The sequence below is a fragment of the Sparus aurata genome, chromosome 8 (assembly GCF_900880675.1).
Source record: "Sparus aurata chromosome 8, fSpaAur1.1, whole genome shotgun sequence".
Lineage (NCBI taxonomy): Eukaryota > Metazoa > Chordata > Actinopteri > Spariformes > Sparidae > Sparus > Sparus aurata.
In genome coordinates this window covers 329854-349010 of record NC_044194.1, presented here as the reverse complement: position 1 = coordinate 349010, position 19157 = coordinate 329854, and the positions used below count along the sequence as shown (strand labels likewise).

General features: G+C 44.1%; 1 protein-coding gene and 1 long non-coding RNA gene across 2 annotated transcripts; one reads left to right on the top strand and one right to left on the bottom strand.

The window, feature by feature from the left end:
• Nucleotides 1-1152: 1152 nt before the first annotated feature.
• On the bottom strand, nt 1153-2288 carry LOC115587096 (uncharacterized). The gene is made up of 3 exons (XR_003984966.1): nt 2185-2288; nt 1439-1555; nt 1153-1261 (listed from the first exon to the last, which is right to left on the bottom strand). It is a non-coding gene; the product is annotated as an uncharacterized LOC115587096 (long non-coding RNA).
• Nucleotides 1457-16947, top strand: LOC115587095 (TBC1 domain family member 15-like). The gene is given in 18 exon segments (XM_030426721.1): nt 1457-1566; nt 5323-5424; nt 5811-5885; nt 6052-6193; nt 6613-6820; nt 7549-7651; nt 8055-8270; nt 8768-8896; nt 9010-9113; nt 9260-9354; nt 9497-9613; nt 9923-10023; nt 10461-10560; nt 11213-11263; nt 11266-11309; nt 11402-11518; nt 14501-14587; nt 15090-16947. Coding segments are annotated over 18 exon segments (1995 nt in total). The 5' UTR covers nt 1457-1542; the 3' UTR covers nt 15270-16947.
• Nucleotides 16948-19157: the final 2210 nt, after the last annotated feature.

The following is a 19157-nucleotide window of genomic DNA, read 5'->3' as shown; positions in this document are numbered from 1 at the left end:
CTGCACCTCTCTCCATGCGCCATAGTGGCTTCTGACCATCTACCCAGGGTCTCTTCAAGAGCTTTATTTTCAGTGAATGGAACATTTGATAAAGGCATCAGAGCACAGAGTGACTTTTCAATCTCCAGCCATCTAGTGTCTCTCTCATCCAAAATCCAAACTGTCAGGGCCCTTAGCTGAGGCCAACCAGTAATATCTAAGGTGAGGAAGCCCCCATCCTCCAAGCTGTTTGGATAACTGTAGAGTTTTGTATCTTACACGTGGGCGCCCTTGCCAGATAAATCTTGAGATAAGACGGTCTAATATTGTGAACATACTTTTTGGTGGTGAGAGGGGCAATGTTTGAAAAAGAAATAACAACCTAGGCAGCACATTCATTCTAATACTTTCTATTCTACCTGAGATAGAAAGGGGCAGCACAGCCCACCTGGTGAGATCAGCAGATATTTTGTCTATCAATTTATTGTAGTTTGCCACTTAAATGAGAATGTTGCTCTGATCTGATGTGTAGTAAGTGAATTCAGGGCCAAGGCTTCTGTTTATTGACACTGACTTTATGTCCTGAGAGGGTTCAGCAAAGCAGCCCATCAGACTTGGAATTGAGTTTAGGGGGTCTGACACGTATACAAGGACATCTTCCGCGTTGATTTCACTTTTTTATCAGAATACTTTCCTGAACATTTTCATAAACATTACAAAACACATCATTTAACCAAGAAGCAGAACAAATACATGACACCAGGCATTATAAATATTTATTACATTTTATTCTTCAGATTAAATAATAGATGTTTGTTCAGTATACACCCAACAAATATCACATCATGATGATTTTGATAGCTGTTCTGTGAAAATAAAACTCATAGGGCAGCAGTAGCTGAGGAGGTAAAGCGGGACGTCCAGTAATCAGAAGGTTGTTGGTTTGATCCCTGGCTCCCCGGCCGCAGGTCCAGGTCTCCCTTGAGCAAGACACTGAACATCAAATCGCTCCTGATGAGCAGCCGGCACTCTGCGTGGCAGCCTCTGCCTTCAGTGTGTGACTCTGACAAGTGTTGTTGAGCAGAAAGTCTCATTTAAATCAGTAAAATCTGTCCAATGTGATTTTTTATACTCAACTGTTTCTGAAAAATCAAATCAATAACTGCAGATGTTCTTCTATCTCTTGTACATCCGAGACATTTTGCCACTTTTAAACATCAAAGTACAATTTATTGTCTCTGATTTAATGTTCATATCCTCCTCACTCTGTTTTCAGGTCGTTCTGAAATAGTTTTAGAAAGAAAAGAAGAAAACTGCGTTTGTTTTTATTAAAAATCACAAGTGAACAATATTTGACTTTTCAAAATAAATCCATCTCTGAACTAAACAGTACATGTATTTATATAGCATAATGACGTCACGTCAAACAATATAAAGCAAAAGAAAAATAGTAACTCACGGTGCGCGTGCGCGGAGCTTTACCGGAAGCTGAGTTGTCAGTTTTGTTTTGGAAGTTGACAGGCACGTGAGCTGCTGACGTCATCAGCAGAGAGAGCGGGTGACATGGCGGCGGACTCTGTGATGAAGGTAAAAACATGTTAACATTATTAATCTTAATCAAGTCTGTCACTTCCTGTTATTGATAACTCTACGAGGTGCCGTCAGTGTGTCACTGAGCCTCACCGCAGCTCACCTAGCTAAACTAATGATGAGTTAGCTGAAGTTAGCTAGCGTTAGCCGCTGTGCTAGCTGTAGTGTAGCCACAACGACACCCTCCGCTCACAACAGCAATCCGAACACATGCCACGAAATCACCGCAGTCGGCTGTGAGCCTGTGTTAACGACATCACTGTTCATCTGAACACTTTGTTTTCACACCGACGAACCGACCCGGAGGCTCCGAACACCGCTCTGAACATTAGCATCGTAGCAACGAAGCCAGCTGACGGCTATTAGCAGGTCGGGCCGCACAGAAGTCACTAAAGTGGTCAACAGTTAGCTTCTAAACACCAGGCAGCCTGTTGGGTCGATAACTGAACCACTCACTGAATAATACAATGATACAAAAAATCTCTACGGCATTTTAAAAATGTCAACACACTCCAGTTAGCTGACGCCCATACTGCTAACGTTAGCATGGCAGCTAACAAAGTTTCTCAACACAGAAGGAGTTTCAACTGCTGTCAGTCAGTCAGGTGTGTGTACCTGCAGCTGAACAACAGGTGTGTTCAGAGGAGATACAACTGAACAAACATGTTTGAAACGCAGATGGTTCATCTCGACCTGCTGCTGGTCTGACTCGTCAAACCATCCTGATAGGAAACGCTTCTATGATCTTTACTGTTTCTGGGGCTGTTGCTGATGTCACTTTCAAATATTTGACATGCTGACACAATATGATGAAGGTCTAGATCCATGAGGAGAACAGTGTGAACTGAAGCTTGCAGGAGCATCAGGAGCTCTGGCGGATGAGGCTCGGTGATGTCCTGCTGTGGACGCCAGCAGCTGAAACGTGTCTAAGTCAGTTTAAGGACTCTAGTTTGGACCAAACAAACCCTCAGACAGCTTTTTGTGACGGGAAGCTGAAGTTGCAGCATCCAGACTCCTTTGACAATGTTCAATGTGATGTGGTGGAGCCCAGGTGTTGCTGCCCTGCTGCTGCCTCAGGTAATCAGTTAGTGTGTTAATGTGTGTATTGAGTGAATCTGAACCAACCCGTTAAAACACTGAATTCACAAAAACAAACTGATCGATGCACCACTGGCAGTTTTCTACAAGGTAGAACTAAAGCCCTAAAGACGAACTGCCGTTAATTCACACAGAAAGCCGGCGCTGCGGCTCCTAAAGAGGCGTGACGGTGACGTCATGATGATGACATTCAAGGTGTTCCCCTGTGTCCCCCTGTCAATCTGACTCCCTCACTGGTGGGGACGGAGGCTGTTTTATGGGGGAAAGTTCCCTGAAGTCTCGGTCTGGAGGGCTGACCGTCACTCTGTGAGTTAAAGTTTTTGCCGGTGACAGACACTGCTTTTCGGGCAGAAATGTGAGGAAGAGTCGGTAGGACGGGCGGGAGGACGGACGCTTCTCCACGTATATCTGCGGTATTTTTTTCCTCATATAAGTTGCCAAAGACAGTTACAGTTACTACGTTACTTTTGTTTGGTCATGTAACGTTGCTTTGTGGGACATTTCTCAGTATTAAGGACCTGTGTAGTTAACGTCACGCTGAGATGGAGGCGGGGAATTGGCGCACACGTAACGACTTGACATCCCTCAAGTCGTTACGTCCATCCAATGAGCAGTCAGAGCTGACCAAAAAGGATTTTAATGGTCTTTTATCCTTTTTAAGTGCCTGTGGAAAGTCAGTTTTTATCTCTGGCCCAATCCCCACAGTGGTCCGTGGAGCAGGGCGTTTTAGCAGATTGCTCAGTCTCCACAGCTGGCTCCAATCAGCATGCAGACCCCTCAACATTGGTTTTATTGACAATTTTAACCTGTTTTGGGGGCGTGCAGCCTTCTTCAGGAGTGATGGACTCCATCCCAACACGCTGGGTAGCCGCATGCTTGCAGCAAATGTACAGTATGCTGTACAATCTGCGCACGTGACTGACTGTTGACTTTTTCCTCTCCCACTTCCTCCCCTCCTCCTCCACCTGCCCTTCCTCTGTCGGCAACACCAAACCATGTACCTGATACCACTAGCTCCCCCTTGTGGCAAGACCGAAATGTAGCCCTCCCTATTCCTGTCCACATCACGAACAGAGCTAAACGTGAATCAACCCGCCGCCACCACAGTAAACGAACTCTTACATCCATAAACACACTCATACAGACGTCTGCTACTCCACCCCTGACTTTGAATATGGGCACTTTTAAATGTAAGATCTCTTTTAAATAAGACATTTCCTTATTAATGACCTAATTTTAGATAGAAATATTGACTGCATGTTTTTAACAGAAACATGGCTGAACACTGATGGACCAATAACTCTCATTGAAGCTTCACCATCAAATTACAATTTCTCATTCTCCAGTAGAATAGACAGAAGAGGTGGCGGCACAGCAACCATCCACTCAGCATCACTTGGTTTTAAAGACATTACATTCAGACACTGCACATCCTTTGAATATCACTCCTCAGTTTTCAACAACCCACCCATACTCTGCATGACAGTTTAGCGACCACCCAAACGATGCACTTCTTTCATTTCAGATTTCTCAGAACTACTCACAATCATTCACACAACCTACGAGAGGGTCATTATATCAGGTGATTTTAATGTACACATGGACAATAAATCAGACACTATTACCATGGAATTTTTAAACCTACTTAATTTTATAAATTTTACTCAACATGTTACTCAGCCTACCCATAACAGAGGACACACTTTGGATCTTTTAATTACCCACGGCCTGTCTGTTAACATCTCCTCAGTGATGGATGTGATGTCGGTCTGTCGGATCATTTCTGTGTCTTTTTTAATGTCCGTGATCTTATACAACAGGATGTTCACCAGCAAACTGTCAGGAAACGCTATCTTACTAATGAAGTCACTGCAAATTTTATTAATCTTTTACATGACACTCCTGCAGACATTTTAACCTGCCTCATGTGATTTTATTAGTAGATAGTTTTAAACAGTAAAGTGAGGTCAATCCTTGACATAGTTGCTCCACTCACTCTGAAAAAGACCATTATCACTCCAACTCCTCCCTGGCGAAATGAAAAAACTAGACAACTAAAGAGAAAATGTAGAAAAGCTGAAAGAAGGTGGAGAAAAGACAAATTAACAGTGAACTACCACATTTTCCGTGAACATCTTAACACCTATAATAAAGCAATTAAAGATTCAAGACAATCACATTTTTCAAAACTGATAGCTGATAACCGGAACAAACCTCAAATCCTATTCACAACAATTGACCATCTTATTAACCCTGTTTTTATGAAGTCTAGCAGAGAGTCGTCCATTTCTAAATGTGAAGATTTTGCAGATCACTTCAGAAGTAAAATTGATGATATTAGATCCCTTTTATCCAAAGATCAGAATATCAATTTTATTACTACAGAACCTTTATTTTTTCATGAGGACACACTAGAGAAGTTTGTCCTGGTAGATGCTGAGATGCTTGCCAAAGTATCTTCCCAACTAAAACCAACAACCTGCATTTTAGATCCCATTCCCACTTCCTTTTTTAAAACATTTTATAGCTCTTTAAAGACGATTTATTTAATATTGTAAATAACTCTCTTCAGATGGGTGGGTTACTGCTCCTCTACGGTCCTGCTGAATGTGACACCTCACACACTAACCCTTTAATATTTTGTCCGTCACACAGGTTCTGTTTGAACATGAAGGAGTTTTCATTCATCCTGGCAGCGAGGACGAAGGCAGCGAGCAGGATTTACTTATTTCTGGCTCACTTCGGATTGTTGACAAGGTAAAACATGGCAGCCACCGCCATCAGTGTATGAATGTATGTATGAATTACTGTAAGTCACTTCGGAACAGAAAAATGTAAATGTAAAACAGACATGACATCACATGTGGGCTGAGACTAACGGCCTCTGACATCATTGTTTAATTAGCAGGTGATGATGATGAAACAGCTAAATTCACTTTACTGTCGAAGAAGAATCAGAAAACTTCACATGAGGAAGCTGAAAGCAAACATTTAGTTGATCATATAATCAGAATAACTAACAGTTAATTAGGCTCCACTTGATTCTTAATGGCTCCTAAAAAGTTTGATCCTAGCGTCTTTATAAAAAGCTTCACTTGAGATGTTCTGCTGCTATGAAAGAGGTTGTGTCTGCTCACTGACAGGATGCTGAAATCATGGTGGAGTACAGACCTGTGGACGACGCTGTGGACCCGTCAAACATGCTGTGTGCTGGGAAGGTTAGTGTACCAGAGTAGTCTGATTACTTTATATTACAACACCTAATGTAACCTAACAGCTGGAAGACGACAGCAAACAATGAGATGAAGTGTGTGTGTGTGTGTGTGTGTGTGTGTGTGTGTGTGTGTGTGTGTGTGTGTGTGTGTGTGTGTGTGTGTGTCTCAGGACTCCAGCTCAGTGATGGAGTGGGACCAATGTTCAGGTGAGAAGTCGCAGCAGCTGTTAGAAACCCAGCTGAGCTATGAGACGGAGTGGGACATGATCAATGCCGTGTCCTTCAGGAAGAAACCCTGCACCAATGGAGAGAGTGAGTCTTCTTCTTCTACTCTCAGTATGTTCTCACACCTGTTACAGGTTACCTGCAGAGCAAAGTGAAGAAGCGCAGTAGAGTGGCAGTAAAGAGGTTACTGATGTTTTAAAACCTTGACCAACAGAACAAACTGCTGTGAAATCATGAAATGTTAGTTCAGTGAAGAGGTTCTTCAGCCTTGTTATCACCTGAAGTACCTGTCACACCTGAAGTACCTGTCACACCTGTAGTACCTGTCACACCTGAAGTACCTGTCACACCTGAAGTACCTGTCACACCTGAAGTACCTGTCACACCTGTAGTACCTGTCACACCTGAAGTACCTGTCAGACCTGTAGTACCTGTCACACCTGTAGTAACTGGCTGATGACCAGCCGTCTGTGTTTGTTTCCTAATCCCTGTACTCGGTCTGTCAGGCTCTCTGAACCACAGCCATGAGCGGAGCAGGTGGGCGTTGACCTTCAGTGTCAGTGACCTGAGGTCCATCACAGTGAAGGAAGAAGGTTGGACCTTCCTGGTCTTCAGACTGAAGGAGTCATCAGCGTCCCTGCCTGCGCTTCACTTCCACCAGGGAGGCAGCACCGAGTTCTTGGACAGCCTGAGGAGATTCGCTCTGCTCAGCGAGTGAGTACCCGACACGTGAATAACCACAGTGAGTCCGACTGGACTGACACCTGTGAAGTGTACTGCTGGCAGGAAGTAGTGTGGCGAGGGTTGGTTCTGTCCTCAGAAGGCTTTCCCTCGTCTCCAAGGAGCTTGTTGATCGAACGCACACACTTTCTATAAGAGGACATTGTTAGTTACACCGGTCAGTTTTTGTCATGCGGTTGTGTATTTGATTTGATTTGTGCTGTTGCTCATTGTCGCCTCAGTGGACCTGTTTTATTAAGTCTGAGCGCAGGGACAGTGTCTCCTCTGTGTGCCTGCTGATAGCTGATATTAAAGTTCTTATCAAAGCCTTTCATAATGAAATCGTTTTGATTAAGTGCCGGATATTTTCACTGTGACGTCGTGCTGACCGTCTGTCTCCTGATTGGCTGTTTGGTCTTTCATTAGAGAGATGAATGAAAAGGACGACTGAACACGTTGATTCACTGTTTATTCTCCAGATCTCTGAATCAGCGCTCACGTCTGCTCGTTAGAAATATGTGACTCTTCAGCAGCTCGTCTCTGTCTGCTGTCTGTAGTTCACACTGACTGAACGCTCAGCTGAACGTGGATGATAAAATCAGTCCGTCAGTCGAAACATGTGACTGAGGATCTTCGTTGCTTCGCTGTGGACGTCAGTGAAACAGTGTTTTGTGTGACTGTGATCAGTTCATGTGTGAATATTGTGAGTTTTGTGTTTGCAGGGCTCCAGACGATGAGACGTGTCTGTTGGTCAGCACACCGAACAAAGCTCTGTCTCAGTCCTTCGAGAACCTTCTGGATGACAACAACTTTGGCCTCGTCCATGTAAGAATCTAAATCAGTCAACAGGCTCACAGATGGTATAAACTGCACCACATTCTCATGATAACGTTCACCAGTCAGCTGAGCCGACACACACACAACTCGAGTCCAGCAGGTGTAGTCGTCCTCTAATGGAGCAGATGAAGAGTTTAGTGTTGAAACATTAACGTGCTGTATATGCTTCTCTCTGCTGCTCACTCTGATAAGCATGGCTGAATGTCACATGTCTCCACAACGTCCTCTGCACTCAGATTGTCTCTAGTTGACCAGCAGACAGCTGAAGAACAGTGTTACAGCTGTCTCGTCACGTTAAACCACACTGAGGTCTTTATGTTGTCACATCACCACATTAACCCCCCACACTGACTCAACATCCTGTTAAAACCTGGTGAAATGTCCCTTTAAGAAAAACATTCGTCTCCAGCAGAAGTTCCGAAAAGACCCGTACGTCACCACTCTGGGCGGCTTCTCCAAAGTCACCAACTACATCTATGATGCTTTCCGGGGGACGGAGGAGCAGCACCAGCGCCCACCGGAGGAGGTGGCCGACCTGCTGGGTGAAGTCATCCCAGGACTGGAGATCAACCAGCAGGAGGAGCCCGGCTTCGAGGTCATCACCAGGGTGAGAGGAAGCTGCGGCTCACTCTGCATCTGCATCAACATCAGGGGATCTTTACTGGTTTATTGATCACAGACTTCTTGTACACATACAAAGAAAACAAAGTAACACTTAGTTTTAGCCTGCAGCTAGCTAAGTGTTAGCCTGCAGCTGGCTTAAAAGCCACCAAGATAAAGTCAACCTGTTGTTGTGGGGTAGAGTTAGAGAGTTTGTCAGGACATGAAACCAAAGATCTGTTGATTGTCACTGATCCATGAGTTAGGGTTGGTCTAATGATGGCAGAGCCGTCACTGCTGAAACAAATGTTTAAATTGAAAATGGAGTCTTGGATTTTTTAAATCGTGGCTCCTCTGCTGATCAGATACAGGAAGTTCATTCTGTAGAAACAAACTGGTCTGAGGAGCTGCAGGTCAACACTCCATGTTCTCTGTTGAGCACAGATTACAGGTGTGTTAGCATGAAGCACCTGTGACTGTGTCACCTGTGTACCTGTGTGTCAGATCGACCTGGGAGCGAGGCCTCAGGTGACGAGGAGGGAGCCGCTGTCCCCAGACGACTGGACCAAACATCAGGATCCAGAGGGGAGGATGAGCGACGTCACACACCTGAAACAAGTCATCTTTAAAGGGGCACGTTAGCTTCTAACTGATCACCTCCCTCTAACCAATGGCAGTCACATTATTAATCTCCACTCATTGTGTTTGTATGAGGTCATCATGTGACTGGTCATGTGACCCTGCAGGGACTGTGTCACGCTGTGAGGAAAGAGGCCTGGAAGTTCCTGCTGGGATACTTCCCGTGGGAGAGCACGATGGAGGAGCGAAAAGTCCTGCAGAGATCCAAAACGTACGACTGACGCATCCTGAACATTTGTTACACTTTGCTCACTTTACATTATTTCTGTTCTAAACGTAACATCTGGGACGAACAAGTCATCATGTTGTACGTATGAGTCGATCGGATGAGCTGACTGATTGATTGTGTGGTTGCAGTGATGAGTACTTCAGGATGAAGCTGCAGTGGAAGTCTGTCAGTGAGGAACAAGAGAGGAGAAACTCCCGGCTGAGAGACTACAGGAGTCTGATCGGTGAGCCATTATAAGTTCTAATTATTTCATCTGATCTGCAGTTTAATCAGCAGCTGAACATCAGGAGGATTCTGGCTTCAGATGTTACAGATCAGTTAAACCCATCAGGTGAATTGACCTCGTGCGCTGTGGCTCTTTTCAGAGAAAGATGTGAACCGAACAGACAGAACTAACAGGTTCTACGAAGGCATCGACAACCCGGGCCTGGTCCTGCTGCACGACATCCTGATGACCTACTGCATGTACGACTTCGACCTGGGTGAGACTCCATCATCCGCCTGATCAGACCTCATCTATGTGTTTAAGATCTCTTGTTGTCAGTGGAGATCATGCTCCTGCTGAACGAGTGAACAACTGATGATGTCACGAATCATGTGACATCTGTGACTTGTGTGTAGAGCGATGATGAGGAGGGTGTAACCTTCCTCACATTAACACAACGAACTAACAGAAATGTCTGATTTCATCATGTTGTGTCCTCAGTGGACAGAGACTAAAGCTCGACGAACGTTTGTTTAGTGACGTCAGTGACTGAACTGTGTGTGTGTGTGTGTGTGTGTGTGTTCAGGTTACGTTCAGGGGATGAGCGACCTGCTGTCTCCCATCCTCTTCGTGATGGAGAACGAGGTGGATGCTTTCTGGTGTTTTGTGTCCTTCATGGATCAGATGGTGAGCTGAGCAGCAGACTGCAGCTTCTTCATGTTGCATCAGTTTATGTTCAGAGAGGAACGTGTAGTCTTCACACTGACTCACAATCAAACTGTTCTACAGTTTGTAAACCAGCAGCGGGCGTTCATCCAGTCTGAGCAACATTTACACTGAAGCTCGACACACTCCAGTGATGACTTGAGGTCCAGACAACACTGGGTGTAGAAATCAGTTTCATTCTTACAAGATCCTTAAAATGTGACAAAGAAAACAGATGCAGGATAGTTACAGAATCTAACAATAAACTTTAATGTCTAAACTGACCGAAACACAGAATTTAATATTGATGAACTACCCTGAGCATCTGTCTGTGTGTGTGTGTGTGTGTGTGTGTGTGTGTGTGTGTGTGTGTGTGTGTGTGTGTGTGTGTGTGTGTGTGTGTGTGTGTGTGTTTTCAGCATCATAACTTTGAGGAGCAGATGCAGGGGATGAAGACTCAGCTCATCCAGCTCAGCACGCTGCTCAGACTGCTCGACTTGTCCTTCTGGAACTACCTCGGTATGAAACTCCTCCCACACACTCACCTGTACCTGTGACAGTGTTAGATACTGATGATGTCATGGTGATGTCACAGAAACATGTCGTCCTATCAGCTCAGTGACGGGTGTGTTCAGTGCATCAACACACAGACACTGTTACATACAGGATGCGAGTGATTAAAATTTGATTCATATAGTGCTTTCAAAATAAAAGTCACAGTGCTTCACAATAAAAGCATTGAGCACACAATAACAAACAAACAGTATGACATTATCTCCAGCAGAGGCCAATCAGGAGGCTTCCTGCTGCCAGCTGAACCAACCTGACATCTGATCAATAAATCAGCCACCTGTCAGCTGATCAGTACAGCCACAACTCGACACTGTGGTCTGTCAGCTGATTTAATGATGTCATCACCATCCTGACCCTCCACATACAAACACATGATTCTTCTCTGAACTTCACTGTAACAAGTTCTTAAAATGATTATTTTTATGAATAATAATCAGTTAATATTATTATTAGAATAACAGACAAAACTGTACAACTAATTTAGATCTAAATTTCTGTTTATATTTTCTCTATAAAATCAGTGTTGTATTGTTGAGTCCCTTTAACTTTAACTGTGTGTGTATGTGTGTGTGTGTGTGTGTGTGTGTTGGCTCTGCAGAGTCTCAGGACTCAGGTTATCTGTACTTCTGTTTCCGCTGGTTACTGATCAGATTAAGAGGGAGCTCAGCTTCCAGGACGTCCTGCGACTCTGGGAGGTGAGTCTCTGCTCACAGCTGAAGCTGCCATTCTTCATCTCATTGTGTGTGTGGACAGTGTCCACCTGTCTCTAACTGTGCGTCCTCTTCAGGTGATGTGGACAGGTCTCCCCTGTCAGAACTTCCACCTGCTGGTCTGCTGTGCCATCCTTGACTCAGAGAAACAGAAGATCATGGAGGAGAACTACGGCTTCAATGAAATCCTCAAGGTGAGCTGACCTCATGTTGTTGTTGGTAAACAATGTCTGTCTTGTGGTGGTGGTTGTTGGTAAACAGTGTCTGTCTTGTTGTTGGTAAACAGTGTCTGTCTTGTTGTTGTTGGTAAACAGTGTCTGTCTTGTTGTTGTTGGTAAACAGTGTCTGTCTTGTGGTTGGTAACAGTGCTGTCTTGTGGTTGGTAAACAGTGTCTGTCTTGTGTTGGTAAACAGTGGTCTGTCTTGTTGTTGGTAAACAGTGTCTGGTCTTGGTGGTTGTTGTTGTTGGTAAACAGTGTCTGTCTTGTGGTTGTTGGTAAACAGTGTCTGTCTTGTGGTTGGTAAACAGTGTCTGTCTTGTGGTTGTTGTTGTTGGTAAACAGTGTCTGTCTTGTGGTTGTTGTTGTTGGTAAAACAGTGTCTGTCTTGTGGTTGTTGTTGTTGGTTGGTAAACAGTGTCTGTCTTGTGGTTGTTGTTGTTGGTAAACAATGTCTGTCTTGTTGTTGTTGTTGGTAAACAGTGTCTGTCTTGTGGTTGGTAAACAGTGTCTGTCTTGTTGTTGTTGGTAAACAGTGTCTGTCTTGTTGTTGGTAAACAGTTTCTGTCTTGTGGTTGTTGTTGGTAAACAGTGTCTGTCTTGTGGTTGTTGTTGGTAAACAGTGTCTGTCTTGTTGTTGTTGGTAAACAGTTTCTGTCTTGTGGTTGTTGTTGGTAAACAGTGTCTGTTTGTGGTGGTTGTTGTTGGTAAAACAGTGTCTGTCTTGTTGTTGGTAAACAGTTTCTGTCTTGTGGTTGTTGTTGGTAAACAGTTTCTGTCTTGTGGTGGTTGTTGTTGGTAAACAGTGTCTGTCTTGTGGTGGTTGTTGTTGGTAAACAGTGTCTGTCTTGTGGTTGTTGTTGTTGGTAAACAGTGTCTGTCTTGTGGTTGTTGTTGGTAAACAGTTTCTGTCTTGTGGTGGTTGTTGTTGGTAAACAGTGTCTGTCTTGTTGTTGTTGTTGGTAAACAGTGTCTGTCTTGTGGTTGTTGGTAAACAGTGTTGTCTTGTTGTTGTTGGTAAACAGTGTCTGTCTTGTTGTTGGTAAACAGTGTCTGTCTTGTGGTGTTGTTGTTGGTAAACAGTTTCTGTCTTGTGGTTGTTGTTGGTAACAGTTTCTGTCTGTGGTGTTGTGGTAAACACTTCTGTCTTGTGGCTGGTTGTTGTTGGTAAACAGTGTCTGTCTTGTGGTTGTTGTTGTTGGTAAACAGTGTCTGTTCTTGTGGTTGTTGTTGTTGGTAAACAGTGTCCTGTCTTGTGGTGGTTGTTGTTGGTAAACAGTGTCTGTCTGTGGTGGTTGTTGTTGGTAAACACTGTCTGTCTTGTGGTGGTTGTTGTTGGTAAACACTGTCTGTCTTGTGGTGGTTTGTTGTTGGTAAACAGTGTCTGTCTTGTGGTTGTTGTTGTTGGTAAACAGTGTCTGTCTTGTGGTGGTTGTTGTTGTTGGTAAACAGTGTCTGTCTTGTTGTTGTTGTTGTTGGTAAACAGTGTCTGTCTTGTGGTGGTTGTTGTTGTTGGTAAACAGTGTCTGTCTTGTTGTTGGTAAACAGTGTCTGTCTTGTGGTTGTTGTTGGTAAACAGTTTCTGTCTTGTGGTGGTTGTTGTTGGTAAACAGTGTCTGTCTTGTGGTTGTTGTTGGTAAACAGTGTCTGTCTTGGTGGTGGTTGTTTGTTGGTAAACAGTTTCTGTCTGTGGTTGTTGTGGTAAACAGTTTCTGTCTTGTGGTTGTTGTTGGTAAACACTGTCTGTCTTGTGGTGGTTGTTGTTGGTAAACAGTGTCTGTCTTGTGGTTGTTGTTGGTAAACAGTGTCTGTCTTGTGGTTGTTGTTGGTAAACAGTGTCTGTCTTGTTGTTGTTGGTAAACAGTGTCTGTCTTGTTGTTGGTAAACAGTGTCTGTCTTGTGGTTGTTGTTGGTAAACACTGTCTGTCTTGTGGTTGTTGTTGGTAAACAGTTTCTGTCTTGTGGTTGTTGTTGGTAAACACTGTCTGTCTTGTGGTGGCTTTTGTTGGTAAACACTGTCTGTCTTGTGGTGGTTGTTGGTAAACAGTGTCTGTCTTGTGGTTGTTGTTGTTGGTAAACAGTGTCTGTCTTGTGGTGGTTGTTGTTGGTAAACAGTGTCTGTCTTGTGGTTGGTTGTTGTTGGTAAACACTGTCTGTCTTGTGGTGGCTTTTGTTGGTAAACACTGTCTGTCTTGTGGTGGTTGCTGTTGGTAAACACTGTCTGTCTTGTGGTGGTTGTATGTTGTTGGTAAACAGTGTCTGTCTTGTGGTGGTTGTTGTTGGTAAACACTGTCTGTCTTGTGGTGGCTTTTGTTGGTAAACACTGTCTGTCTTGTGGTGGTTGTTGTTGGTAAACACTGTCTGTCTTGTGGTGGTTGTTGTTGTTGGTAAACAGTGTCTGTCTTGTGGTGGTTGTTGTTGGTAAACACTGTCTGTCTTGTGGTGGTTGTTGTTGGTAAACAGTGTCTGTCTTGTGGTTTTTGTTGTTGGTAAACAGTGTCTGTCTTGTGGTGGTTGTTGTTGTTGGTAAACAGTGTCTGTCTTGTGGTGGTTGTTGTTGTTGGTAAACAGTGTCTGTCTTGTGGTGGTTGTTGTTGTTGGTAAACAGTGTCTGTCTGGTGGTTGTTCTTGTTCGTAAACAGTGTCTGTCTTGTTGTTGGTAAACAGTGTCTGTCTGGTGGTTGTTGTTGGTAAACAGTGTCTGTCTTGTGGTTGTTGTTGTTGGTAAACAGTGTCTGTCTTGTGGTTGGTAAACAGTGTCTGTCTTGTGGTGGTTGTTGTTGGTAAACAGTGTCTGTCTTGTGGTGGTTGTTGTTGGTAAACAGTGTCTGTCTTGTGGTGGTTGTTGTTGTTGGTAAACAGTGTCTGTCTGGTGGTGGTTGTTGTTGTTGGTAAACAGTGTCTGTCTGGTGGTTGTTGTTGTTGTTGTTGGTAACAGCATATGTCATTTGGTTGCAGCACATTAACGAGCTCTCCATGAAGCTGGACATCGAGGAGATCCTTCAGAAGGCGGAGGGCATCAGTCTGCAGATCCGGAGCTGTAAGGTGAGCTGCTCACTCATCCAGGAGCTTTCAGCCACATGTCACGGTCTTCATCAGAGGATGCAGTCGAGCCATTGACTCAGACATCGGGACACAGTCAGTCAGAGCTCCATACGTGTCGCTTCTGATCTTAATGTGTCCCAGTGCGTCTCCTGGCTTCAGATATAATCATTGTATCTCTGTCTGACCCTATGGATGATGTCATCACCTAGGAGCCCTCAGAGGTTAGAGGTCATCTCCATCCAACACAGCACCACACTGAGTGACCTGATGGAGGCCGTGACATATGGCTGAAAGCTCAGAATGAATTCAGCTGAAAGGAAACGGTTTAAATGTGACAGATTTCAGTTGGTTAGTAAAGTTGATTCAAAGGTCCGGATGGACGGGTCATCTGCCTGTTGGGTTCTGCAGAGAAACGGACTGTGACGGACAGAACTCTGAAGCTGTGAGGTTTGATGAGTGTTGATGTTGGTCTTGTGTCTGAACTGTCGTTCATCTTCCTCAGGAAATGCCTCATTCCATCAGCGTCATCCTGGGCTTCGACACACAGGATTGTGGTTCTGACCTGACAGACTCTGGCTCTCCTCCCCCTCCCAGACCGACCCAGCGGCCTGACGCCTGCTCCAACGGACACTTGAGAGAAACCAGCTCTCACAACAGCTGCAAAGTGGCCTTCATATCGTAGTGAAACGCAGAGACTGACTCGGTGTGTCAGCAGCAGGAGGACGAGGATGTAAAAGGATTGAAGATTATTCAGAATCTTATTTTTGTAATTTCTTGTACCATATTGTCTCTTTGAGTCGAACAGTCATTCCTTCTCTGCTGCTAAGGATGTTTTTCTGAAGCTCCATCCAGACGAACCAGCCGCTTGCTCATTAACTCATCGTTAAAGATGAAGCTGCAGGATCTGTGACAGACGGCCTCCTCCGGGTGGCGCCGCACAGATGCTGCAGGAGGAGAATCCAAAACAAATGAATTCACAGAACCAAGATTCTCCTGAGAAGTTTCCTTCAGTAAAGTAATCTACTACATCCACGAGTACACTGCAGACATGATGCTAACAGCTCACTGAGCTCTCTGAGTGGACAACAGCTACATGTTAATGAATACAGGCAGCAGCTGTCTGCAGCTGACTGCTCATTGGTCCATACACAGGCTTAATGTTGGTGTTAGCATGTTAGCATGGCTCAGATCAGCAGCAGGAGGAGATGGCTGCTGTGTGAATGGAGCTTCAGAGTCAACATGACGTTTATTCACCTGAAGAAGACAAACTGCCTGCTGAACTCTAATAATCCATAACCTCCTCAGTATTAATCTGCTAATCTGACACCCGTCCTCCCACATGACGTGGAGTCAGACGAGACGTTAACGTGGCCGGAGGAGACGGTTTCTTCTTCATCACAGGAAACCGTCTCCTCTGATGATGATGACGACATGAACAACCACGTCAGAGGTTTAAAGGAATACGGCAACATGTTAGGAAGTCATGAGTTTTCTCACTGGGAGTGAAAAGAGAAGATCTGATTCTGTTGGTCACATTAAAGGATCATTCCAGGTTATTTCCTCACAGCAGGTTGTCAACATTTTCATTTCCAATGTTTCACACACAGACTGAGAATGTTGATTAAAAACAGGATGAGACGCTTTTTAACATGAATAAAAATTTCCACGTAAGAAATGAATATTCTCACATTTTCAGTCTCGTGTCGATTTAAAGTCAATGTTTCTGCCTCCAAGCAGAATGAAATCATTTTCTCTTCAATCCCAAACGTTGACACGCAGTTTGCAGTTTGTGGGGAAGATGTAATAAACCTCAGTTCTGTGTTACCGTGGTAACAGCAGGTGTGTCTTCATGCTAGGACAAACAGTTGAGCAGCTTCTATGATAATAATAAAGAAGTTGGTCTGAATCGTTCCAACCTTATCTGATTCCAGTCGGTTGGAGTTTCCTGTGTCTCCTTCACAATAAAAGCCAGTTGAAGTGTCTTAAAGGGAAGCAGCAGCAGGAGATGTTGTGTTAGCATTAGCAGTAAGCTAACCTGGCTAATCTGAAGGGGATTGGTGTGAATCTTCTCTTTAAACTCTCAGTGAGAAAACAAGATGTGAAAATATTGTTTTTGAGTGAGACGTGATGCTCGACTGTCACAGTTTAGGTCCAGATTGGACCGCTGACAGCTTCATGAGAACGAACATGTTCTGAGCCTTGAACAGCTGTGACGCTTTGGACTCTGACTGCTGCCTCTCCTCCTCATGGAGCTCTGCTGTGGTTCTGCTGTGGTTCTGCTGCAGGTTTAACTTTGTGATTTCAGCTCTTTCATGTAATCGATTGAACACTTTAGGCAATAAAACTGTTTCAGGAGCATTTTGATTTGATTTCTTCTAAACTGCTGAATCTAGTTAAAGATGCACTGATCAATATTTTCCATGAACAGAACAAATGTCTGTGTGTCGTAATTAGAAAGTCAAAGAGGATGATGATCATCGTAGCACATGTCCTGTCAGAGAGCAGCTCACAGACAGATGTTTCCATGACTGAACTGAGCTTTTCTGGTGACACAGTCATGATAACACATGAAGGGTGGTGCTGGACAGCTGATGGGCTCGTCATCACTCTTCATCCGATGATTAATGGAACCCAGACACCAGAATTATTGTCAGCTCAGCACAGGTCAGTTTAAAGCTTCCTGTGGTGAGGCTGAAGCACACACAGAAATCCTCAGCGCGGTGTGCTGAGACTCCAGCTGCAGTCGGCTGTTTAATAGTCTGTGAACATGTTGATTAATGATGATTAATAAAGAGCGAAGACACATGAAATCATTAATATTCACACATGAACATGCGTCTGCTCTGTGAAGATGATTTTACATTTAAATTCATGAATGTGCAGAAATGTCAGAGCGGATCGACTGAACGCTTCTTCCCTCCAAATGTCACTTCAGCTGCTTTCATGTCTGATGGATGAGAGCTCCTCCCCCTTCTCCCCCTTTGATGGGAGACATTTGCGTTGGAGACGGAGGAGACGGAGGAAGGTATCACCTGCCATCAGCTCATAAAGCTGCTCACAGTGACAACAAAGAGCCACAGCGCGTCCACGCCCTTTCATTTCCTGTGTGACAGGAAATTGTCTCGGCCCTCAGCTGATAGTTGCGCCGCTTATCCAGCCTCCATCTCTCTGCTGTTATTGAGGTGGAGGCCCACTGTCAGTCACTGACTCCACCTGCTCACAGAGAGTTGAGGAGAGATGGAGGCTGCAGAGGGACGACAGCAACCAGCCTGAAGACCAGGACCAAGACACACACACACACACACACACACACACACAAACTCACTGAGGAAAATATTATGAAGTGAAACCCCTGAATTCACAGCAAGAACTACAACAACAACAACCACAGCAACTACCACAACAACTACCACAAAAACAACAACCACAACAACTACCACAACAACAACAACCACAGCAACTACCACAACAACAACCAAAGCAACTACCACAAAAACAACAACAACAACCACAACAACAACTACCACAAAAACAACAACCACAACAACTACCACAACAACAACCACAAAACAACAACCACAAAAACAACTACCACAACAACAACAACAACCACAAAAACAACCACAACAACAACACCACAACAACAACAACAACAACCACAACAACAACACCACAACAACCACAACAACAACAACTACCACAACAACAACCACAAAAACAACAACCACAAAAACAACTACCACAACAACAACAACAACCACAAAAACAACAACCACAACAACAACAACAACAACAACAACCACAAAAACAACTACCACAACAACCACAACAACAACCACAAAAACAACAACTACCACAACAACAACAACCACAACAACTACCACAACAACCACAAAAACAACAACAACCACAACAACTACCACAACAACCACAACAACAACCACAAAAACAACAACCACAAAAACAACAACTACCACAACAACAACAACCACCACAACTACCACAACAACCACAAAAACACAACAACAACCACAAAAACAACAACAACCACAACAACTACCACAACAACCACAAAAACAACAACCACAACAACAACAAATCGAGAAATAAAGGGGTGTGCCGGTGCTCCAGCAAAACATGACTACTCTCCTGCTTGCATCACCGGAAGTCCAAATGAGGTTTTAAAAACTGGATGCATTGTACAGCCTCTCACCCACATTTTTGATGTACAAACGCCACTTCATACTGCAAACTGAGTATAATCGTATATCTACTAGACAAGCAATTTCAGATTCTATACATTTAACAAACCCCTCTTCCAAAAGTAATAAAGGGTTAAATCTGCACTGCCGATGATTTGAGCACACATTGAGAACACGTATGGAAACAACCACAGAAAAATAATTCAACATCACCATGGCCTTATAAACACAATCTGTTACTAAGGGGAGAAGCTTTTTATCCAGAAGAAGATAATTGATGCGAGCGAGACGTGTCTGTGTTCGGAGCTGAAATCTGAAGTCAGTTTCAAAAGTTGTGTTTTTCAACCAACATGCTTTGACAGAACAGC